At 34.5% G+C, this 27,428-nt stretch overlaps 1 protein-coding gene across 1 annotated transcript; it reads left to right on the top strand.

The window, feature by feature from the left end:
* The first annotated feature begins 13,857 nt into the window (after positions 1-13,857).
* LOC145136833 (putative protein phosphatase 2C 23) lies at positions 13,858-16,897 on the top strand. Its single transcript, XM_079070943.1, has 4 exons — positions 13,858-15,731; positions 15,811-15,924; positions 16,026-16,290; positions 16,525-16,897. Exons 1-4 carry the CDS (start codon positions 14,133-14,135, stop codon positions 16,638-16,640), a joined length of 2,094 nt encoding a protein of 697 aa, XP_078927069.1. The 5' UTR covers positions 13,858-14,132; the 3' UTR covers positions 16,641-16,897.
* The last annotated feature ends 10,531 nt before the right edge of the window (positions 16,898-27,428 follow it).

Below are 27,428 nucleotides of genomic sequence, written 5' to 3'. Positions count from 1 at the left end.
TTTCTCATTGAGTTTTGTAAACCCTAGCTCGCCTCTACAGTGGAAGTTCTTCATCGAGCTCTGCTGAGGCGTGACTATATTTGAATCATAAGCATAACGTTGATTCCATACTGTGTTCATATTATTATTGTGTTTGTTGTGTTTGATCTTCATATTTTTCCTGTAAAAGATCTAATCGATCTGAGATTTATTCTCATCACCTTAAAATCTCTCTTAGTGAAAGCGTTTCCTCACAATAATTTTCATGAAGGAGAGAAACCTTATGACACTTAGATTTTATGGTGCATGTGTTCCTATCCATCCAAATTTGTCATAAGCATAATCGTAAGATAATGTTTGTGACAAATTCAAACTCTTATGGACAGAATTTGTTCATTCTTAATTTCTTGCCATCAAGGGTCCCATCATTGCTTCCAAGTTATTTAGCAGCTCACCTATGCCAGTCAATATACTTTCATTGATCAAGGTGTTTGCCCTTATGCATTCAATTGAGAACTCGTAGAACTCATATGCATAATCACTCAACTGGATTGGCACAGAAATAAAATTTTGTCAACACAATAGGTTACAATCCTCAAGTCGTGTGCTAGTGTTTAATAGGTTTACTTCTTGATTTGTTCTTGAAACTTTTCAAGATCTTTAGACTCCCACTGACCTCTTGACATATAATATTCTCTTGTCAAGAAACATTTCTTGACAAACAAATACTCAAGAGTTAGTGTGTGTCTTTATCAAGACAAATCTACACACAATTTGGTACTAGCTGGTCTTTGTCTTAGTCAAGACATCACAACTTACCAAAATGTGCAAATGTAAGAACATTCCTACTTAAGATTATGTCACTCAAGTCACAATCTTGGAGTTTGACTCTAAAACTTGATTTTGGAACGAAGTACGATTCATCTTATTGACTTAACCCATTTTGACAATTCCCGACTCCTCTTCTTAGCCATACTAGTGCACTAAGGTGTCCTTAGAGGATGAATTGTAATATGGTTCTTAAGATGATCATAAAACATGATACAAAAGTACTCTCCCTTCTTCTTAGATTGGAGAAACTTTTATCTTTGATTCTTCTTATTCGTTCTGCCATTCATTGAAACTTTTCAATGATTCAGAATTACACTTAATCTTGTAAGCATAATCATATTTACTAGACATTTGGTAAATCATGACGAATAATCTCATTTGTTATTTATGGTGGACTTAACCAGTGCACATCATTGTGAACTCGATCTCCTAGTCCTTCACTTGACTATTTGTCAAGGAATTGGCCTTAAATTTTCTAAGTACCAAGATTTCCATACATCACATGATTCAAATCATATGATTCCAAGCTTCTGCCCAATTGAAACTTGGGCGATGGAAATCTTTCCTTACTTATAAAATCACGATGCTACCATAAATAACATAACTAAGAATCATATCCACTTAATATTGCTTATAATAGAAACACACAGACATCAATTTTCACAATTGCCATTGCAAGGAGATATAAATAAGATAAAATCAAATTTTATTTTATTGCGGAAAAAATATATCCTTACAATGCAAACGAAAACTATGCTATTACGTATTCCTAAGCAATCTGTCATAACTCTAAGCAGCAGCTCAAAAATCCGATCATTGAATCCATGCGATCGTAATCCATTTCTTCGCGATCAGACTCTGTTCGCTCCTTCCTTTTCTTCGATCCTTCAAAACATCAAAATAAAATCTTATCACATCATGTATTAAGAATATCCAAATAGGAACTTTTACCTGAAGCAGAGTCATACATCTTGACTCTCCTATCTCTTACATCTCTCAGGTAGTTAGGGTAGCTTCGTAACCAATTCCCCTTCTTTTGGCAGTAGAAACATATGGACTCTCTGGAATGGCACACGGGACTATCTCAGACTCAGCCTTTCTCTTGCGTAGATAAAACTTTTCTGGACTTTCAATGTTACCATTGCCCATAGAGGGTTGGTATATTGATTTACCAAACAAATTTGCTGACCAATGCGCCATATCATTTCTGATTCAGCAGCAATAAGCAAATAAGTCAAATCAATAAGGGTCATGTCGTGGTCCATCATATAGTACTCTCTAACGAACTTACCATATGATTCAGGAAGTGACTGAAGAACCAAGTCAACAGCCAACTTCCTTTAAACATCGACACCTAATAATCCCAATCTTTCAATATGTAACCTTTTATCCAAGACATGAGCACATATACACTTTCCATTTTCGTGTCTTTTGCCAATAGGGCTTGAGTGACCTTGAACTTTTCAAGTCTTCGAACACGTGGGTCAGGGAGAATTATTGGAGGAGGTGGAGGAAATGAAGCATGATTTCCATTTCCACAATACAATCGTGAAACATCATCTTCACGTGGAAAACTTTTTCCAACAGATTGAGGAAGACCATAGTTGTCAGACTTTGACATCTATGAAATGGGAGAAAATTCAAGTTTAGTTGATTGAGTCCTTAATAAAACACCCAAATGACATATTAAGGCTAGGACCCAACACAATATCCTACAAATTGGAAGAGGGATGTCGTAATCCAACTCGCAGAACACTCGAAGGTAGGTAAATGACGATTTACTAATTTCCACCATGAAAAACGAAAAGAAGGTTAGGTTTTAAATGAATTGAAACTCCTAGATCTTTTGAGATTCATTGAACTTTTCAATGTCATGTTTAATCTCGATTATGCCCTTCATTTGTGACTGGGATGCCGAGGATCACAAATAAGGTGTGAATAACCATGCGAATGTACGTGGTGCCCTCAATGTTACAGTCACCTAATCGACGTGTCGGTTAACCACACACGCTCCATCGATCTATGACAAACATCGAGTCACCCTTCGCTACCAATGCCAAACCCAACTTAGTGTGCCGGTTAAGCACACACGCTCCACTAATTGTCTCGACAAGGGCACAAAGTGTAATTCCATGGAATTGCATCGATTTCACTTTTTCCTAAAGTAACTAAGATTGGAAATTTTGTAAAAACATTTAGTTACTTTATTCATTATACTTTTAATGAGGAGAGGGTTTGCCCTATCCTACCCGTTCGGCTAACGACCCTCCACCAATCAAGGAAGCGGTGAGTGAGAGTGGACACCCATTAAACGGCCATTTTATAGGCCATAACCTTATACCCCCCTTATAGATCGGCTTCGTGAATGAGGCCTACTAACGGTAAAACTAGCAGTTTAAGTTATAGATATATATAATATTAGACTTTTAATGTTATATATAGTATAAGGGTGTATTTTACACTTTTAAAATACTAGGTGGTTTAATTTTATAAATTACACTTTTAATTTAATTAAATATAAACCATATCATTATGGATTTATTAACTCTCTTTTAATTATACTTTTAATTAACTTAATAAAACCATAAGGGTGTAATTTGAACTTTTCAAACACTAGGGTTTTAGAATTTAATATTTCAAAATTAAACTTTTAATCAAAATATTCAAATTCCAAAACTTGAGGGCAAGTTTTGAAACTTTTCAAAACTATCTAGATCAAATTACAAATAATTAAAATTAATCAAATAATTGGTAATTATCTAAATTTGACCTAAATTAATTTTCACAAGATAATCAAAAACAAAATTACAAATAATTAATATTTATCTTATAAAACAAGTAATTATCTTAATTTTGACAATTATCTATTATTTTGGTAAGGATAATCACCCCAAATTAATAAAAATCGGATTTTATCAATAAAAAAACGTTTTTGGTAATTATCCCACAACAAAATAGGTCAAAATCCCGAAAAATCTCGAATCTGATGCTCCGACTCGTCGAGCCAATAATGGACTCGTCGAGTTGCCTGTGAACTCGGCGAGTTCACCTATGGACTCGACGAGTCCAGCCTCCAGATCCAAGAAATTTCATTTTTCAGCTTTGAATAATCATCTATAGCATCAAATACATCAAACAAACAGCCTAGGCTCTGATACCACTGATGGGTTATGAGCACTACATCATTCCTATGGTGTACATGCAAACCCTAAAGCTTTGGATCTAGTTTGTCTAATGAACATGCAATAATCATCCAAAGCCATAAACCTTAAATCTAGCTTGTGATAATCGACATTAACATAAGAATAGGGTTTAGATCTTACCTTTTATTGTTATGTAGTAATAACAATCTATTCCTTCTTGTAATTGGCTTCAGAAAGCTTAGTGTCACAAGTGTCACACCTCTAATGGCTCACAAACACCAAGAGCAAGAGGATGACTTAGGAGAAGAGAAGGAGGCACCAAAAAACGTCCAAGAACCCTAAGGAAAGCTTAACCACGTTTTTGGTGCCCTAGGGGTCTTTAAATATGTGAGGCTATTAGGGTTTTGAACTAGGAAACCCTAATCTGACTGCTTAGGCCCTAAGCAGCCCATGAACTCCTCCTTTAGAGGCCTTGGACGAATTCTAATGGGTTTCCCCATAGATTTCGTCCACTCCATCCTCTATGGAGTCCATTAGCCCAATATCCAACTATCACACAACTGACAGTTCTAGTCCCCTTTATTTAATTAATGTCTTTTAGCCACAAAATTAATTCTGATTAATTCTTGACTATTATTAATTAAATAATATGATTTCTCTCTTAATATATTATTCATATAATATATTAATAAATCATAATTATTCTCTTTTTCCATAAATCATCCTATCAAGTTGCTTTGGTGAAGGCAACCCAAAAGGACCATGCTCGCAATCGGGTCAAGTACATACCAAAATAGTTATGGGCTTAGACACTAATCCAACAATTGGATCAGATATGAGCAAGGTAAAACGGTCTTTTACCCATTGGAAGTATAGAATATGGATTGGACATTGGATTTCGGGAAATGACCTTAATTATTGATTAAGATATTTGATTATGTCCAGTGTGAGGTTTCTAGTGGCAGCGGCGCGTGTGTCTCGGTTTATCTCGGATTGAGGTGAGTCTCCTCATTGTGTTTGGCGGGTCGAAGGCACCAATGCCGACCCATAATTTATTATGATTAGGATGCTAGTTGTCTGTGTGACTCTTGCATGTGTAGTATGTAATATGTATATGTGACATCCCCATTTTTATGGCCAGAAAAAACCGATTTTGTTTATGCTTTATAAAAATCAGAGTACCCATTTTAATAAAAATGTTGCGGAATTTGTTCTCAGAAAAACATGATAAAAATTTTATCAAAACATTTCCGAAAAAATGTATTTTTATTCATTTTCAAAACATTGCGATGTCATCGTCAATACAGAAACATAAGCATAAACAGAAGTTACATTCTTTTACACTAGTGATCTACATTTCTTTTAAATCTCTCGGTGTAAAGTAGCTTCATATTGACACCTGTGATACAAATAAGCTTGAGTGGGACAGGTTGGGAAACCTGGTGAGTACATAAGGATTTCAATCCCACAATGTTATATCATATATATAATTTAGAGCTCATGAAATATACAATTTCACCATATATATAATCAACTCTTACCCCACCCCGTCAATCCTCACAACGAGACTATCCATACTCTCGGACCTTAAAATTTACCACTTTACTTAATCCATACTCCCGGATCTAATCCATACTCTCGGATCAATAACTGTGCCCGTTCCATACTCTCGGACTAGGGACAATTGTCTATGTCTAAATCCATACTCCCGGGTTAATGACAAATAAATATGTCCTATCCATACTCTCGGACTAAGGACAACTGACTATGTCTTAATCCATGCTCCTGGATTAATGACAAACAACTATGTCCTATCCATACTCTTTGACTAAGGACAATGACTACGTCTGATCCATGCTCCCGGATCGATGACATATTTTAAAGTTCTATTCTCTGTGTATAACTCACTCGTACTCATAAGAAGATACTACCCAATATTCCTCATAATTAATTTAGGTTTACTCTTTATCCTAAATCACCATATATAATCAGGTATGTTCTTTAACACGTATTTCAGGCAACATCAAAATAACTCGCACATAAACATATATTTAATACTTCAATCAATACTTGTATTAAAATCATGTTCATGAAAGGGACTATGCACTCACTTGTTAAAGTGCTGATTCCAAACTCGGGCAGCGCTTCGCTTCTAACGATTCTATTTTCCTTCGACGAAACCTAGCATTATTATTGCTAAGTTTTAGTCTAATAATTATTGCGACTAATTATTAGTCTAGATTCATCATTAACTCAAAGTCTACTTTCATGATCTATCAAGTAAGGAACAACCAGGTATGATCATATCGGAGGTAGGGTCCGTTTGGTATACGAAGTATACTGTTTGGAAATCCCACTTTAAACACCTTACTAAATCACAGCCTAGATATCATCCCTGTAAGTAGATCAATCAGTATAACGACTTGGAATCCCTGATAAATCTTGTTTATAAGTTCATAATAACGATAATGAACTTAAAACATAAGTTATACTTAAAGTAGGGTAAGCATAACTCACTTACAACGAGTTTTTCTCAAAATCGGGCTTCGCTGAAGCAGAGTTTCTGAGCCGAAAGCTCTTCTTCTCGGAGCCTTCGGGCGCTCCGGGGCTTTCCTCTAGTGCCTTGAGGCTACTAGGGATTTAGGAGGGTTTTTGGGGATTTAGAGAGTGTGTAGAGAGAGAGAAGTGGGTTTTGGTGTGAAGAATGAAGGCACTCTCGCATGGTATTTATAGGCTGAAATACAGGTGAACTTGTCGAGTTGGGCCTCCAACTCGTCGAGTTAGGTGCCACATGTCACCATCCAGTGGCAAGACTTGGGGAGAAAGCAATGGCTCAGATCGCGCCACGTCACCCCTTTCGCAACAGCACACTCCTGACTTCTAAACCCCGTAACTTTCGCATACGAGCTCCGTTTTCGACGTTCTTTATATCCAGGCGTAGGTATTGACAATATCTACAACTCTCCTTTGACTCCGTAGGCTAATTCTCGTCCGATTTTAAATTTAACAGTATGAGAAGATTACACTGTTAAATGACCATGTAAAATTCATAACTTCTACATACAGACTCCGTTTTTGTCTGTCTCTTTATCGTTGAGCTCTTATTAATGAGATATTAAATTCTCATTTAGGTTGCGCTGGCCAAAAATCGATCGATCTAAAATTCGAATTCCGGACTGTGCACTGCTATTGCCAAATCTTAGAAAAATCATAACTTCCTTATATGAAGTCAGATTTGGGCGTTCTTTTTATGTATGTTCTCGGTTTAACGTATACTAAAACTTTCATTTAGATCTCTAAGGCTAAAAAGTAGTTTATCAAAAATTCACTTTTTACGATTCCCGGTGCCGTGCCGGTTTTGCCGTAAAACTTCGACAGGTCATAACTTCTTCGTTATAACTCGGATTTCGGCGTTCTTTATATTTACGGAACCCTTGTGACATATTCTATAACTTGGTTAAGATTATTTATTCTAAATAATCTTCTATTAAAAAGTCATTTTTGACGCTTATTGTCTCTAAATTGACTAGCCCGAATATGTTGGCGTTACAGTATACAAGGCGGGGTCCGATGCCAGAAGAGGTTGAAACACACACATACACACATTATCCCTACTATGCCCTCCCCTTCTCTTTATCCCTCTCTGTACCCTTTTTGTTCATAGATACCTGTACTCAACACACATATATACACACTGGTATAAATCAATAATAAAAAGAGTACATTCCCTTCTTATTCGAGCAAAAATCAAACAACAATGAAGAAATCGAGCATCAATAGAGAACGTTCTTGAAGTGCTTTGATGTATTCCAGATTCAATCTAATTTTTTTCACTTCTTCGATCTGTACTTTTCTTATTATTGTGCTTTGATTTCCACATAGAGGCGACAAAATTAAACAAATATTGGTGGTGTTCACGGGAGGTAATGGTGTTGACCAATGGTGGTGGTGGTGGTGGCGGTGATCGGAATGTGAAAGCTAGCTTAGGCGAGGTGTCTCCAGCAGCTTATGTGGTGGAGATGGAGGAAGATATTGTGGCGAAAATTGATTGAAGATTTTGAGGTGGTAGTGGTCAACGATGGTGGAGGCGGTAGATTGAAGGTCGGTGGTGGGTATTTCCAAGAGAGAGAGAGAGAGAATGAGAGAGAGAGAGAGAGAGATGGGGTGGGGTGGGGTGTTGACTTAAGCGGAGTGGGGTGGGTTTTTTGGTTTTTTTAATTAAAATAATAAGAACTTAATTAAAAGAAATTAAAAAAGAATCAGTTAAGGGCATAATTGTCATTTTAGGTAGGGTATGGACCAAAACCACAAGAAAATAATAACCATAGGGACCAAAACCACACAAGGTATCTAAAACTGGACCACTGTTGCACCACCAAAACTTTTTGGACCAAAACCATAGAATTTTGTCAACCACAGGGACCATATTTGCAATTTTGTCAAGATTGATTTCGTTCAAATAATCATAACATTGTTGCCTAAACTAACGATGATCCTGTAAATGCCAAAACAAAATGACTCATCATCCTTGCTAATTGGGATGATGACCAAAACCACAAGAAAATAATAACCATAGGGACCATATTTGGAATTCATGAACCTAGATAACACCCAACACTAATAAACAATTTCACAAGATTATATGTCAAATCTTCATAAAATTGATAGTAAATGATATAATGGGGTGAGAATCCATAAATATTGCAATATACGAAGCTCTTGTGCATGTTTGATTTTATATAAATCCTAATAAAAACAAAATAGTTGGTTGATATCAATGTAATGCAACTATAAGGATTATTTGTAATTCAAAAACTTTAAAGCAAACAACATCAAGAAGATCAACAAACAAAGCTTTCTACCCACATTAGCTAAATACAACAACAACCAGTCATAGAGGGTGGGTGATAGGGGCGACCGTCCAGGGCTCATATTTTAAAAGGGCCCAAAAATTTTATAGACTCTATTAATGATATGTTAGACAATATCGATTTTGAAGATATTATTAATGATTTCACATCTCGAAAAGCTAGAAAAAATATTTTCTTTGAATGTATGGATTTTTGTAATCGAAAATGTTATCTTTAGAAGCTAGTATACATAATTTTCTTTTAATTATTGAGTTATTATAGAAACAGTTCATGAAACATATTTTAAAAACAAGTTTATTTCTATTGACGAAAACCATATACGTTTCCAGGGCCCAAAATATGTTCGAAACGCCCTTTGCAACAACTAAGTATCTGTAGGTTGGGGAATAAATGAGGCATTAATCATTCAAATTTTTGCCCACATAAATGGAGCTCAATGCAAAAAGATTCAAGAAACATATTTTAAAAACAAGTTTATTTCTATTGAAGAAAACCACATACGATTCAAGAAACATATTCAAACATTACCACATCAGATTTTAGCATCAAGAAATCCACATACGATTTCAACATCAGAAAGTGAAAAAAAAACAAAACATACATAATTTCTTCTACTGATAGTCGATTAAAAAACAATTTAATTTATATTGAACTCATTTTTCAAGGAAAAAGAAAAGGAAAAACCTTACTAACAACCGGAGTTGTGTGTCGGCGTCGCTGTAGAAGCTGGAGGAGGCGAAGACGAGGCTGGTGGCGCTGGCGACGGCGGCAGCTTGCAGATCGGAGGGAGGCAGACAGAAGATCGGAGATGGAGGAGAAAAGGAAGGAATGGAGGAGATGTGGGCGGTCGATGATAGAAAAGAAAAAGGGTTCCCGTAATTGGTTTCTTGGGCACATATGTATTTTGGTTTAATTCATATATATCTACATATCTGAATTTTTAAGAGGTATTTAAAAGATTAAGAGGCTTTTTTTAAAGTCTAACAAACACTCTATATCTGAAATTTTAAGAGTATGCATCTTAATTTCTCAATTAAGAAGCAAACAAGCATGGCCTAAATATCACACTCATCATTACAATCAAACCTAACCCTAACACTTGCAAAGCTGGTTCATGGAGAATGATTGTGGTGGTGGTGCTATTATTTCATATTTAAGTCTTCAAACCCCTAGTAAGTATAAAACTTATCCATCCGTACTCCACCTCAACAATGTCAGAAAGAAACGAGATAATCGTGTAATTTTCCAAAATCAAATACAGTTGCAAGTCGTTGGAACTCTATTGTTAAAAAAATTAAGGCTTAATCGTAAATAAGATCGGAATGTGGAGACTTTAATGAAGATATTTATTGACACATAAGAATGATAACCGGATGTCCACCGAATAACGGATTAATTACTTGTATTTGAATACAATTGCAACTATTTTGAGTTTTATTGTTAAAAAATAATCAGAACTTACGAATAAAGGAGCTTAGAATGTAAAACTTTAATAAAAGTTTTCCATAAAATAAAGTCATCTAATAAAAAACATGATACAGTGTTCCGAAAAATAGATATAATAATAATGCAAAATGGTCCTACAAAATCCGTGGTGGAAATAGTCCTGTTTTCACCAATTCTCAATTAAATAAAGTCAAATGTAACAAAAGGTCAAACACAAAGACATGCATATAATGGTGTAGCTACCTAAAACACTCAAGCTGTATTTGATGGTCTTTTTTATTATTTGGAAAGTTGCAACCACCCCACCTCACCAAATTTATTTAAACTTTTCAAAAAAATTAAAATTTATATTTTAATTTATTTATTCTATTAATATTATCGACAATAGTATAGTTTTACTAATAATAATATCCGCCGTTTAAAAATATATAATAAGGTTTAAAAGAAGACCGCCTCTTTTTTAGAATCAGACAATCATTTTTATTTTAAAAAAGTCGGTGCTGTTTATTTACTAAGAATAATAATAATAATAATAATAATATATGTGTAAATTATATAAAAACATTAAAATTATATAATTTTTTATTTTATCACGGTGGTTTTTTATCAATTAAATTAGTAAGTTTATAATTTTACCATAAATTTAATCTATCGACCAGTTTGTTCAGATATTTTATGTTTCTCGTGCGTTAATTAGGCAAAAAGTTGACATGGTTTTCACATATTATTCTAGTTGATAAACATTTGGGATAAATTGCATATTTACGTAGATCTGTACTCATTTTCCATTATTTCTTCTTTTATTCTCTTAGTGTATCATAATTTTGTGCAATGGAGTCCCAAAATCATTCAGGTGATTCATCATCATAGAATGGTGTAAGAAAAACAAAGAATATTGTCCAAAATAACTAATGTTTTAAAACCGGTTCGAACCGGCGGATTTGATCGGGAACTGGGGACGAGGGCGGTTCAATAATGACCGGTTTTATGTCAGTTTCTAGTCAGGATAGAACCAAATAGTTTCTTCAAAAACTGAATTGAATCGGTGTGATAAAATCAGTAAAAACCCGTTGAACCGGTTTATTGGACTTCTGTAGTTGGATTTCACATAGCTCGTTAAAAAAACAACCAATTTCCAAAGAAAATTGAACATTTTCGGAATGCACACAACTCGAGAGTCGATGCACACCACTAACATATCTACGAAAATTCTTGGATGAATTGACGGTTGAATCCGTTGAACTACTAGTCGAACTGGTTGAGCCAACAAAAAACGGGTTTTTTAAAACATTAGTTTTCATAACGTTGTGAAATATTCGGTTAATGTGATATCTTAAACAAGAGTATAATTTAAATCTATGTATAAGATTATCAAAAATATATCATATAGAGGAGGTTGGGAAACCATGCGCCCTTAAAATATTGAAATTTAAAAGTAAAACTGTATTTGAATTTTAGTTGTAAAATGATGTAAAGATGGAAAATGTTGAAACAATTTTGTTTATTAAGAAACCAAGTTGATTAATTTAATTTAAAATAAAATGTTATGGAAAAAGGTCACAAGAATGAATTCTAAACAAACACGTGTCAGTTGACTATGAATTTCATGGTTATTATGGCACGTATATTTTACGCTAATCAAGTAATTTTGATAATCTATTGTCTAAATAATGAATTTCTCTTTTGACATTTTAATATCAAAAACAAGAAAATTCTATAGTTTCTCTATCCACGCGCCTGTCTAATGAAACTACAATCTATACCCTTGAAAATAACCTAAATACAATATAGTCCTTTTTTTTAATTCTTTCCTTTTCCAACCTTTTGTTTTCTATGTCCAACATTCAATAGTTTATTGTTTCCTCAAATTTGTGGAGTCTTGGTTATGTTAATATAGTTATCAATAGAAAAGAGTTGTCGAGCTTACCTTCAGACATTTATAACAGACAACAAAAAGTTAATTTTTTAGAGTAAACACCGAATATGTAATTATAATGATCGAGAAATGTCATGCTAATCACATAACAAATGAAGTTCATAGAACCATTTTATGACCTGCTAATAAAAAAATTCTGAGGCATGATTTATACACATTCTTTAAGAAAAGACAACATTACATGTTGTGTATGTGCACATAGGATCTACATGTTTTTACACGGTTGTGTTATTGTCAGTGGTTTTAGATCAATGGTTGTGAGCTCTAATGTAGACTAATCCAATGCCTTTTAATATTATTTTTTTGAGTATTGGGTTCCTTAGTAAACCTACAAAGAGTTCAAAAAAGGGATGAACGGTAGCCTCTTGTGACATTCTACATAAGAACAAGGATAAGCATATGGACACAGTATATAGGCTAGAATATACAAGCAAAGGTTCATAAATTAATGGTTGGTTGAGATATCAAAAGTGTTTTTTTTACTTCCATCTTTTTTAAGGTGAAAGACCCAAGTTTTTTTTTTTTTTTTTTTTTTTTTTTTTACTAACCTTCCGATTTATCAACCACATATATCATCATATTGCAACTTGTTTGGGTCGTGAAATATCATGTTGCAGCTTCTTTGATACTATGCCCCACATCACGTGGGTATCACTTGAATATGGATTCACCTGAAAAGCTCAAGAATCGACTTGACTTTTTTATGGTCCTATCAAATTAGAAATATATAAACAATGTATCGTTTACGCCTTTTGGCCAAGTACCTTATATTATGAATTCCAATATGCCTTTTTGGTACCAACAATCTTTGGACCTAATCCTCGATAAGATATGTTACATGAATCGAAAAAGTTGAAACCAGAATAATAAAAATCCAACTACTTCAGTTTTAAAGAAAAACAAAAAGAACTTCAAATGTAATTTCGTCATAATCAAGGCATCTAAGTGATATTTTTGAAAAGAAAAGAGAGATTCCACCATCGCAATCAAACTATGACTTTCACACCTATTGTCCAATCAACAAAGCCGAAAGTGTGTATCGTGTAGGTGTTTAGATTTTTAAAGTCGTAGTCAAGTTTTTGGAATGGAATTAATTACACATAGGGTAACATATGCTAAATAATTTGTTTATTTTTGAAGCTATTATATAGCATGGTATTGACATTATATATATATATATATATATATATATATATATATATATATATATATATATATATTCCAAAATATTAATCTAAAACGCTTTCTTCACCAAATAATGCTCATCCAAAGTCTGAACTTGAGTGTTCTTAGCATTTGATAGCTAGGCAACATGAATAAGGTCAATATGGCTTTCTTGGAGGGTTGTTCACTTGTTTGATGGGTTATATAGTTGGTTCATGATATGTCGATATATATATATATATATATATATATATATATATATATATATATATATATATATATATATATATATATATATATATATTTGTCTAAAAGCATAGCCGGAAGTGACATACACGCTCCATAATTGCGAGTGGGGCTTAAAATAGAGTAAAAACCTTTAACCAACTTTGAGTTTACTCAAAACTCAGACCCATACGCATAGTCAACGCTCTCTCGTACACAGAGAGTAGTGAATGAAAAGGTGAGCAGACAGAATTTAATTTTGTTTTTATGATTTCAGTATCCTCCGCCCTCTTAAAGTCAACGCCTTCTCTATCATCCATCCACCTTCTTTCATCTCTGCTCTCTCCATATCCCTCTATATCTTCAACAAAGAATCTCTCCTCTCTATCTTTTGACTTTCAGAATTCAGAGGAATAAAACAAGATTTCTGTCGACAAATATGATCTGATCTGTGGGTATCATGAATTAGCTGTTGATTTTGTTCTTCAATTTGATTTAGCTTACTACATCTCGTAGTCGGTGTCGGAAAATTCAATCATGGGAAACGGAGTTGGGAAACTGACTGTTTGTTTCACCGGAACCGATGTTGTTCAGCGGCGGAAAGACACCGCGGTGGTGATTTCTGATCCATTAGACGATTTGGGTCACTCGTTTTGCTATGTTAGACCCGAACCGACTCGTGTATCATCTTCTAAAGTGCACTGCTCTGAGGAAACGACAACATTCCGAACAATCTCCGGCGCTTCCGTATCCGCCAATACCTCAACCCCACTTTCGACATCTCTGGTCGATCTATACTCTTACAACTCCATCGATAAAGCTTCTGCTTTCGAGAGTTCCACATCATTTGCGTCGATTCCTCTCCAACCTTTGCCCAGAAGCTCTATATATTCCGGTCCGTTGCCGTCGGGTCCGGTTCCTTATTCGGGTCCTATCGAAAGAGGCTTCCTTTCGGGGCCGATTGAGCGTGGGTTCTTATCGGGTCCTCTTTTTTCGGGTCCTCTCGAAAAGGGTAGTCACGAGCAGTTCCAAAGAAGCTATTCTCAGGGAGGGTTTGCCTATAAACGTAGATCAAGAAAAAGGTCGTTGATTCGGGTCATCCAGAGAGCGATTTCAAAGACGTTTGTAACCCGTGGGCAAAACTCGATCGTTGCCCCGATTAATAAAAACGTGGGTTCTCTAAAGGTTCCAGATTGGATTGTTGGGGCTTCGGAGAAAAACAATGAATTGACTATTAGCAGTGTTAATTTGAGCAGTGAAGGTAGTTTTCTTGACGATTACGAGTTTATAAATCAGAGCCAGAATCTTCAATGGGCGCAAGGGAAAGCTGGGGAAGATCGAGTACACGTCGTCGTTTCGGAGGAACACGGGTGGGTTTTTGTTGGGATTTATGATGGATTTAATGGTCCTGATGCACCTGATTATCTGTTATCAAATCTGTACCCAGCTGTTCATAAGGAATTGAAAGGTTTGTTATGGGATGATGAGCTTGATTCCACGAATTTAACTCCTTCAGGGCAACAACCATTAGATGATACCAAATCCCAGGTCGAAAATCAACCTCAACAAAATAACCATCAAAGATATGTTGATCAGCAAGAGAGTTACCCCAGTGCAACCGAGGATTTTGAGAAAAGAAGAAACAAGAATTCAAGAGTTAGGAGCCGAGGGGCTTCAAAGAAATGGGAGGATAACCACCGGAGATGGAAGTGCGAATTCGACAGGGAGAGATTAGAATTGGATCGGAGATTAAAAGAGCAACTGAATTCCAATGGCTCAAATTCAATTAACCATTCAGATGTTCTGAAAGCTCTATCTCAGGGATTAAAGAACACAGAAGACGCATATTTTCAGATTGCAGACCAAATGCTCGTTGAAAATCCTGAACTAGCTCTAATGGGTTCATGTCTTCTCGTTATGTTAATGAAAGAAGAAGATGTTTACGTGATGAATGTAGGAGACAGCAGGGCAGTTTTAGCTCAAAAACCAGAGCCAGATCTCTGGAGACAAGATCTAGAGAGAATTAAGGAGGAAACATTGTATGATCTTGAGGTCTCTGATGCCGATTTAGCCACTACAAATCCAACCCTAAATGCCTGCCAGCTCACAATGGATCACAGTACCTCCATTGAAGAGGTAAAAACAAAAACCCTGTTTTCAAATCAATTCATTCTTCTTCTAAACTCATTCTTTTCTCACACTTAAACTTTTTCAGGAAGTTCAAAGAATAAAGAGCGAACACCCTGATGATTCATGTGCAGTGATGAATGATCGAGTCAAGGGTTCACTCAAGGTCACTCGAGCTTTTGGTGCAGGCTTTCTTAAACAGGTAACTAACTAACTATCATCAAGATTGAATCTTGAATTGAACTTTTTTAGTTTGAAAGCATGAAGGGATTATAATTTGTGTTGTTTCTTGATTTTTTGCAGCCTAAATGGAATAATGCGCTTTTAGAGATGTTTAGGATCGATTATGTTGGCAATGCTCCATACATAAACTGTCTCCCGAGTCTTTATCATCACAAATTAGGGCCACGAGACAGGTTCTTGATATTATCTTCAGATGGGCTTTATCAATACTTCACAAATGAGGAGGCAGTTTCAGAAGTCGAAATGTTCATTCAATGGTCACCAGAAGGTGATCCAGCTCAGCATCTTATCGAAGAAGTTTTGTTTCGTGCCGCCAAGAAAGCCGGTAAAAATCTCAATCTTTTTTTATCCGGTTTATACTGTTAATCATGTTTGCCCTAGCTGTAAAGATGTGAGAATCTATAACTGACGTACCTCATTCATGTTGGTTGTGAGACCGGTTGCTGGGACTGGTTGATAGTTTTATCTTTTTCATGTTGACCGTGGGACCCGTTGATAGGGGGCGCAAGTGACATTTACATTTTTTTTTATGGTTAATCACTAATTTTTGTTTATATAGGTATGGATTTTCATGAGTTGTTGGAAATACCGCAAGGGGATCGAAGGCGTTACCATGATGACGTTTCAATTATTGTGATTTCACTTGAAGGAAGGATATGGAGATCTTGCGTGTGAGGAATTGAGGAGACAAGAACAAAAGGAATTATGAACCGAAAGGGTGAATGATTTTTTGATTTTTTTTTCTTTGTTTTTTTGTGTTTTGATCTTGGTCACCTTGTAGTAACATGGCAATGAAGTTCAAGAACTTTAAAAAAGACTTGATTGTGGAATGTAACTTGGGTGATTAGGCTTTTTTGTAAAGGTGTGAAAACTTTACTCCATGTTTATTAGTATAAATTTGTCATATAAAAATCACCAATCTTCTTAATAAATGACATAAAAGTTTTGAGAATAATGCTTCTTGAGTTTCACGTTGTATATATTTTTGACATGTATTAGAATATTGTGTATTTTGTTATTGTTATTGACTAACTTAAAGTGAAAAATACGTCAAGTAAAAAATCCAATTAGAGTTTGGATTGATTGCTTACTACAAGCATGTCAAAGAGTTAATTCAAAGGCAAGAAACCTTAAAAGAATAGATAGATTTATAGGCACATGTTAATTAGCTTTATGGTTAATTGTTAGGCTGCTAGGTATAGGCCAAGACGGAAAGTCTGAGGTGGTTGTAACATCTTAAAATTTAAGATTATGTTCTTAAATTAATAAAGTAAATAAATGAAATATGATTTATAAGTTAAATCATCAAGGAATAATCATATCATTATTTGATATGAAGTTTAGAAAGTTAGAAGTGAAAATAATAACATTTCAAAAGTTAAAGGCCTAAAAGTGTTAAATTGGCAAAATGAGTTGACAAAAGGGTTGACTCAATTAATGGAAGGGACTACAAAAGTTATAAAATGGATAAGGATGGACTTATTATGCCAAAACTTAAGTTAAACACACAAATATTAAGATTTGGTTGGTTTTGGTCAAAATAAGCAAAGTTGAGGGACTAAATGTGAAAAGTGGGGAAATAAGAAGCACATACTCCCCACATTCTCTTTAAATCTTGAATTGCAAGAAAGAAGCCCTCTCATGGTGATTTCTTCATCATTTACCATATAGGGTTTGATTCAAGAGGTGATTTGAGCATCCAAGCGAAGGAAAGAAGAATCAAAAGCTTGCTATGTATAATCTCTTATATTTTATCTCTAAATTTCGAATTCAAGGTTTGGGGAAAATCCCAATGTCGAAATTAGTTTGATTCCTAGTTGGGGTTTTGGTTTCTAACCTCCATTGAGTTGTTTTGATGATCCAAATCTCAATCCAATAATCCCATTGATGGATTTGAGGATTTGGGTGAAAATCCTCATGAACCCTAGAAATCAAATTGGGGATTTCTTGTTTATATGTTAAGTTGGAATGGACTCAATGACCTAGATGATGTTTTATAACAATGAATCCAATTGGAATGCTTAAACACATCCATGATGGTAGAATGTTGCATAAACATGAATTTTATATGGTTTTTGGGGAAACTGTGATGAAAATAATGAATCCTTGGTATGTGAACATTTGATGAGTATATGATACTAAAAAACATGAGTTTATACTAATAATATGACTTAAATGCAAAAACATGAAGGCTTGAATGGGATTTATATGAATGTATGGAATATTTGGCGATAAGGGCATTTTGGGAAATCTATTGATAATTACATAATGAATTACATCTAAGAAGTGAATAACATTCATGAATATGAATTGACACTCTAGAGATGATATTGGAACATAAACATGAAGGAATGCTAATTTTGGACCAAGGGCAATTTGGGAACATGTAATGAAATTGAGGATTCTATAGTTATATTAAGTACTTACAATGAGATTGGTTGTGGTTTTATGTACTTGACAACACCCAATGATATATTAAATGATTTGGGAATAAGTCATATTGGTTAAAGAGTGTTCTTGAGCAACTTGAGCTCTTAACCCTTTCATTTAAGTGTTTTTTAGCATTATAAACTTAGCATTTTAATTGAGAACATAATGAATTAAGTTGAATGTTTTGACATGATAAAACGTCCTCCAGTAATGCTTGTAAACCTTTAAAAGTGTGGTTACCTAAAATACCAAAACCATTCAAGCAAGTGTAAGCCTCAAAAATTAAGTTTTTGGGCGTGTTTGGGGTGTCTCGGGATGTTGTGACAACTGGCAAATTAGGAGTCGAACAAAGTCTAAAAGTGTATTATGTATAAGTAAAACCACACCTTAACCTTGTTGCAATAAATCATTTATAGCCAAAAGGCATCATTTGTATAAGTATATATATAAGTTGAAAACCATATTCGTAATAAACATTTGAAAGTCAATACAAGTCAACATAATACAACACAAGACAACTCAAGTCAACAAAAGGCAAATAAATTACACTACTTAAGAGATTTCGGTTTTTGGAATCTAAAACCATGGGATTTCGGTTTTGTTGGGCCAGAATTTCATACCATGGCCGAAAACTCATCCTAGAACCGACATCAACTACCCAAAACTGAAAACCATGCATGGACCGAAATCTCACTACACCCAAATCATGCTAGGACCGAAATCAACATTAGTGGGTGGTACTAAAACCGAAAACCATATGATTTCGGTCATATCTTGGCCGAAATCCTCAACTAGACCCACTTGTGTTGCTTATGATTGGTTGATACACTTCCCAATGTGATAAAATTTACCAACCAATGCAACTATCACCTCATTTTACATCTTTTCCCCCCTTATATAAGAGATGATAAGAACTCTTCAAACAATCTTCACGTATCATCAGTTAAACACATTTATTCCTATTTAAGTTTTCTCTCAAAGATCAAGTCTCTTTTTCCTCTCAAAACTCAAGTTCAAACACTTCCAGGAAGCCTACTTCAAGATAATCCTTAGGAGATATTGTAAGTATCCATATATATAATCTAGTATTTTTAATAACACATTCATATTATTTCATTTAATTTACACACAAAAATTGTGTGTTAAATACTCGTAGAATACGATCACCTTCAATCATTCTAACTTGAAGATCACCACCCTCACTTCGTTATCAAACCGCAACCGCATATAAGGTGAGTTCATACCCCTACATTTTCAAGATTTTTATATGTTTTAGAGGGGAATACAAGTAATACACAAGAAAATTTACGTTAAAACACAAATATTTAAATACATTTATTTACTATTTTTACGAAAAGTGATAAATACGTGAAACGACTTTACTACCAAACTCGTATACTCTTACATGCAAAGTTTTTGATAAAAACGTAAAGATATGAAAAACGAGTTCAAAACACCCCGCATTATTCTTAGAAAAATATATAAAATCATATATATATATATATATATATATATATATATATATATATATATATATATATATATATATATATATATGGGAAAAGGGAATATACATTACAGCCCCACCTAAGCTTAGGTACTAAACCTTTTGAAAATACATTGTTTTACTATATAAAGATTACGGTTAATGGATTCACGATTAATACTTCAAGATGTAAATTCAAGATCGACACAATAGGGTTTAGGGTTTAGGGTTTAGATTTAGGGTTTAGGGTTTAGATTTAGGGTTTAGGGTTTAGGTTTAAGGTTTAGGTTTAAGGTTTAGGGTTTAGGGTTTAGGGTTTAGGTTTAGGGTTTAGTAATGTTCACTTGGGTGAAGTAATAAACGATAATTGAGGAAAGAAAACAGAGATGGTAAAACGATAATGAAAGAAAAAAATGTTATGGAGGATGATATATTTACCAAGTGAAACCAAACCGGGTATATTTAGTATGTTAAAACGACATATTTTAGAGGTTTAGTACCTAAGCTTAGGTGGGGTTGTAATGTATATTCCCTATCCCCTATATATATATATATATATATATATATATATATATATATATATATATATATATATATATATATATTGGGTACAAAATTTCTTACTACAATAAACTATATAAAGTATAGATTACGAAACTTTATCACCTTTGTAACCCGTTGAGCAAAGGGTGTAATTATATAAAGTACATATATAATTGTTTTACGCCATTCCTTAATTATCCTGGGAAAAGAGGATAATTACAAATACAAACGTTTTAATTACAAAAACACGTACTCTCGTTGAATAAATTTGTGAGACATTGTCTTCATCGTACCTAACTGAGGTATACACGAAAGTCGTGTTTCATAACCAGAATCTACCGTAAGAGAACGTGATACTTGTGTATATATCTATACGGGACTGATGATCCCACACCCTGACTGTTAGCTACAGTCAGACCGGCAGGTTATGGGTGACAAATGTCATAAACACTTCGACACCTGAAGAACGTCGCGGCAGGCAATTCATTTTTAGCACGGTTATAAAAACTCACATGGGGAAACGACAATACTTATATTTTACACGAAAACACATTTCTTCAAACGGTTTTATATACGAATAAAACTACATATTTCTATTTTAGGTATGGAAATTACTGGTACATTTCGGTCTTGAAACATTTAAGATTACAACTCATTTCTATGGAAAATATTGGATTTTCTGGAACAAACACCGTCATTTTTCAAGTAAACGACTTACAACTCATCTTATGGAAAATATTGGATTTTATAGAACAAACACCGTCATTTTTCAAGTAACGACTTACAACTCATTTTTTGGAAAATATCGGATTTTCTGGAAGCAAACACGATTACTTTATACGGAAAGGCTTGCAATTATTCATACAAACTCTTATGAACTCACCAACTTAATTGTTGACACTTTTTCAAAACAACTTGTATTCTCAGGGAATCATTAAAACATGTAACCACCAACTTTTGAGGATGGGACGCTAAGGCGTCAAACAAATCTTTTGTCATATTTTAATTGACTTTTGAAACATGTAACACTTATAATGATGTAACTTTTTCAATTATATATGATGGTTGTGTTTGCTTTGATCATTTATATTCAAATGTTATGATATTGTACATGAAAGTCATCCACCCCCGAACGTTTCCCCCATCCTGGTTTAGGGGTGTGACAGATGTGACCCGCGTGGTCAAGCACGCACCCGCGTGCATGGGTCAGAACGCCAGCTCGACCAAAACTTTTGCATACAGACTCGGATTTACGTGTGGTTTTCGCCTACATTCATATTTTTACACGAGGAATAGTTTGAAGCAATAAAACTTAGTAATGGAACCTATGAAGGGTATTTTAGTCATTTTAATTACTTATGTCCATGTTATATATGTGATGTTTGAGAGTGTTGCTATAAGGAAAGGTATGTCCATGTTATATATGTGATGTTTGAGAGTGTTTGTCTATGGAACGGAACTAGAAGAGGACTAGTTAACCTACTTCTGATTAAGGTGAGTGCGTGTTAGCGTTTTCCCACTTTGGGTACATGGAAAAATGATTTTATGATAATGAAATACTAATGCTTTGATATACAAAATGTTTTGAAATCAAATGTGTTAAATGATTTTGGAAAGGATGCTTTGAAAGAACGCCTTGAATGCAAGAACATTTTTTGAAAGCAAAGAATGTTTCGAAAAAAAACCGAATGTTTGATATGTGAAATGTGACTTTTCAAAGTATATCTTACTAGTAACCTATGCTATTATAAATGATGATATGAGTATTGATAATGTGGAAAGTAAAAGTTAAAAAGAAAGTAAAAAAGGAAAGAAAGTGAATGAATAATAAAAACTGTCCGGACCATGATACCTCATAAGAGGGACTAGAGGAATCTACTGGGGTGGTACATTCCCTGTCGCGAAACAGCTGTCCTATTATGATACCTTGGTGGAATGATTTGGTTTTGTTCACCTTGGCCATATATGATACCTTGGTGGACTGATTTGGTTTTGTTCACCTTGGCCAGCTATGATGCCTTGGTGGACTGATTAGGTTCTCTTCACCTTGGCCAGTTTTGATACCTTTGTGGATTGATTTGTTCTTTCCACATTGGCCTTAGAAATGGAAAATGATTAAATGAAATGATATGATAAGATATGATATGCTATGTATAAAAATATATGATATGATATGTTATGTTATGTTATGTATGAAATTATTTTCATGTAAAAGCTTTGAAATGTTTTGGGTCACAAACCCGTTATCTCATGAGACATTATTGTCTTACGTATCTCTTTTTAATGTCATGTATCCAAGGTTGTACTTAAGGATAGAAGATGATAGATGGAAGTTAGAATTTAAGAGTTAGAGAATGGTGTGGAGCTTGTCAAGTTCTTTATTAATGGTATTCATGTAATTCTTATTTGTTTGCTATGGTTTGTATGATGCTTAATAGTAACACCCAAAGTCTTAATTGTAAATATTTTTGCAGGACCGATTTTTATTAAATGTGAGTTAATACCCGAATGTTTTTCTAACCAAAGCATTAAAAAAATTTGAAAATTTGGTGTGTTACAGTGGCTTGCCTCTACGCGGCAGAACACCGCCCCCTAACGCCCCCTCGGAAGATGTGGAGATTACAACGTAGGGCAACTCCCGATGGAAGAGACGATAGTCAGTTTTTATTTTATTTTTCTGTAAAAAGTATTTTAATCATTTTTTAACCTATAAATACGCGGTATGGTGTGTGGTGACCGTTTTCTAGCAAAAATAAAATGATGCACAAATAAGGTGGAGTATGGAGCACATTCCAACCACCTTAATGTATAAGAGTTTAGTTTGGGAGTTACTTTTTGTTTAGGTTTTACCCATGTCTAATTATTTGGAATATTTTTTAAAATGACTAGAATAACATCACAAACTAATTATATATTCTAAAATATTACGAAATAATCAATGTATTATTTTACAAAAAATTACAAAAAAAAAATAAAAAATAATAATAACGGCATTTACAAAATATCTTTAATTTATGAAATATTTTTTAATTGTTATGTAAATCATGATTATTTTATATTCAAGAAGACTATATGTTTCTAAAAGCATATTGCAATAACTTTTAATAGTTTTTGGGATTTTTAGCTTAAAAAAACTCACCAAAAAAAACTTAATTTGGAGCAATATCATTTAGCTTTTGTTTTAAACAAAAACTTTTAAATCCAAAAGTTATCTAAAACAGTTAAATAATTTTTAGCTTATAATTTTTAACTAATTTTACATATTTAAAAAGTAACAATTACTTTTGTCCCACATTTATGTATAAATAAAAATTACAACTTCCAACTAATTTTGTCAAACGCATATAATTTGAAAATATGATGATACTAACTTACAAATCCTACACTACCACAAAAATGAAATCAAATTTTCTTGAGCCTTGATATCTTCCACTTTCAAACATAATTTCTTCCGGTCCAAAATGATAAATATATTTAAATTAATACAAACAAAACTCTAAAATATCTCTCTCACAAGGTTGTAGCGAAACACAGAGAACAAATTGAAAAACATATGAATAATAACCAACATCACATAGCTCAACCATTTATAATGTATGAACAAGAGGTGGTTGTATGCATGAATATTGAAACGTTCCATTTTCACAACAAAATTTTTCATTTTTAATTAAAGTAAAACATCATGTTCATTAAATTTAAGTTAAGAAAAACCATTTGTTCCAAAATACATTTGTTTGAAAATCAAAGTAAAGTAATAAATGTGGAATCTCTATGGCTGATCATGAGTGTATACAATCATGCTTTCGTCTTCTCAGGATCACCAATGGTACCTAAAAAAAATTTAATCCACAATTATAAGCCGAAGTTTAGTGAGTTCCCCCAAAATACCACACACCACAATACACATACAATGCATACATGCACCTTAAGTCTGTCTGCAAGGCCTACAACATGCCTAGATCGCTCCTGAGCCTATAGTATGACTGGACCATCTCGCAAGGCCTACAATACACATGTACCGCTCTCTGTTAGCATACAGATGATCCACAACTGGCCTACAACACATCGCTAGTCCGCTTGGGTATCTTGGCCTACAACACAAAGCAGGACCGCCTCAACCCACCACCCAATATGTCGATATATGTAACAACCAAACAATCAAGTAAACACGTAAACACATGCAACTATCTACACTAGTCTACTTGTCTACCTATAACGCCCGCAATTTTGTGTTAGACAATTAAAATATAATAAGCAGTATAATCGACAATTTGATAGAAGGTTATTTAGGATAAATAACCTTAACCAAAGTTATAGTATATGTGACAAGGATTCCGTACATATAAAGAGCTCTAAAATCCGACTTCGTATGAAGAAGTTATGCTTCTTCGAAGTTTTACGATTAAACCGAAATGGCTACACGCATTGTAAAAAGTGAATTTTAGATAGGTTTCTTATTATCCTAAGCAATCTAAACAAAATTTGTAGTGATCGTAAAACTGAGAGCGTACATATAGAGAACGTCCAAATCAGACTTCGTATGAGGAATTTATGATTTTTCGAAGTTTTAGCGCAATAGTGTTGACATAGAAACCGAAATAGAAATCGGTTGATTGTTAGCCGAAACAATATAAACGAGAGTTGAAGATCTCGCAGATACAATTTTGTCGATATAAAGACAGTCGAGAACGGATGTAGTATGAGAGAGTTATGATTTTGATACAGACTTTAACAGCCTAAGCCTATAAAAATATAACTTTAGAAATAAAGTGAGAGTTAGCTGACAGAGTCTAAATGAAAGTTGTAGAGCTTGTCGATAGCTACGTGTGGATATAAAGAACGTCAAAAATGGAGCTCGTATGAATAAGATATGGATTTTTGAAAATTTTGCTAAAATGCATGCGCAGGCGCCCGCATCTGACATTCCACGCAAAATCCGCCACATGTCACACATATATCGGAGCCACATCAACACCCCCGACAAGAGGCATGGCACACACCAGACTTGTGCACGGCACACACTCGAATTTCATCTATAAATACCAGTCGATTTCAGCTCATTTTCTCAGCCCTTTCTCCCGAAATCCTTCGGAATACTTTCCACCCTCTAGCCTCTTTACTCCCTAGTTCCTGACTACTTTAGCAAGGCTCTTGAGTGCCATAGAGCCAGTAAGAATAGAGCTTTCGATTCAAAGTTCTGCGGATTTGCCCGCATAATTTCTCAGTTTTCGTTAAAATCTATGTAAGTTAAGCTACACTTATTTTATTTCAAGTGTAACTTATATTTATGTTCACAGTCATTATTATGCACCTATAGACAAGATTTATCAGTGATTCTAAGTTATTATACCGATTGATCTACTTACTGGAATGACTTCTAGGCTGGATTTAGTGAGGAGTTTAAAGTCAGATTTCCAAACAGTATACTTTATATTCCAAACGGACTCTACCTCTAAGGCGAAGTTCTGCACAAATTTTGAGACACCCACTTTTAATAAGTGAGTGCATAGTTACTTTCAGCATACACATAGATATCATATATTTAATTTGCTTAGATGGCCTATGTGCTTATTATTTTTGTTCTTGATATATGTGCTAAATGAAATGATGCTTTTATTTGAGATAATTATATTTGTATTTTTAGCATACTTATATTATTGGATATAAATGGAAAAGAGAGAGAGGGAGAGAGAGAGAAAGAGAGAGAGAGAGAGAGAGAGAGAGAGAGAGAGAGAGGGGGAGTGAGAAAATAGTGAGAGATCATGTCCAACATGGTATGATTGTACCATTGAAACGAGAGAGAGAGAGAAAGAGATGAGATAATGGTAGGAGACCATGCTAGAGATGAGATAGTAGTGAGAGACCATACCATAGATAATATAACGGTGAGAGACCATGCCCAACTGAGAGTAGTCATCTAGCAGAGTATTGATGACGACCAAGGACTCTTGTAGACAGTCCAGTATGGATAGTTATGACATCCCAAGTTTTAATAATCGTTACAGATCTAAGACCAAAACTTCAGATCTACTTATTTTCAGTGACTTAATGGATAAAGTTTCCAACTTTATCCATCAGGACTCTATTTCAAGGCTAGATCTACAACCCTAAATCCAGTAAGTCCTTAATGGGGCCAAAACTTGAGCATGAACATAAGGGACCCCAAACATAGCTCCTTTTTCTCACTTTTCAGAACATAATGACCATAAGAGGCCATCTACAAGCTTTGGAGTTCTTCAACTCCCAAAGCATCCAAATAAAGGGACCAAATCCTCTAAAATGAACTCATACTTGAAACAAAAAGAATAATGGTCAATGTATGAACTTTATACCTCCAACAACTCAGATTTCTGAAGAGGATGTTGGATCTAAGCTTGCTCTTTTTTCCCATGCTTCCTCGTGACTTCCTTCTTCCTCAAGTTCAACCAAAAATCCAAGAAATAAGAATCAAATCAAAGGAACAAGCACTCAAATCTTCATGGAGGCTAGGGTTTCGTTTGCAAGGGTTGGATGCTGAAGAGGATGCCCTAAACCTTGAGTTTAGGGGCTTAAATATGGAAGGAACCCTAAAAGATCATGAGCTTGGTCCGCAGCTGATTCCACGTCGTGGCGGCCATTTGGATACACGTTCATGCATTTGGCATGCCATATCGTGGTGCTCCATTCACCACATCGTGGCATAAGGTTTTTCCTAAAAAACCTTACCTTTGATCCCTCTAATCCCTTAACTAATCTATTATGGAAACGGGTGTTACACATATTGATATTGAACTAGTCTATGATTTTTGTACTCCAGTTGCTTCCCTCATCTAGACCTTGTATTTGTAGTCATGACTCACTTAGTCCACAAGATTTGCAGGATCAACAACTTTAGCCCTTGTCTTCACTTTTATCATCTATATTGATCATGTCTCTTCAACACAATAACCATGTGCCAAACTTAGAGATGGCAATGGGGGTGGGGAATACAGGGGACCCAATCCCCATCTCCATCCCCGAATTCT

This window comes from Lactuca virosa, chromosome 9 (genome assembly GCF_052849685.1).
Source record: "Lactuca virosa cultivar CGN04683 chromosome 9, Lactuca_virosa_CGN04683_v6, whole genome shotgun sequence".
Taxonomy (NCBI): Eukaryota; Viridiplantae; Streptophyta; class Magnoliopsida; order Asterales; family Asteraceae; genus Lactuca; species Lactuca virosa.
The sequence above is the reverse complement of the archived record's forward strand: the minus strand, read 5'-3'. Positions and strand labels throughout refer to the sequence as shown.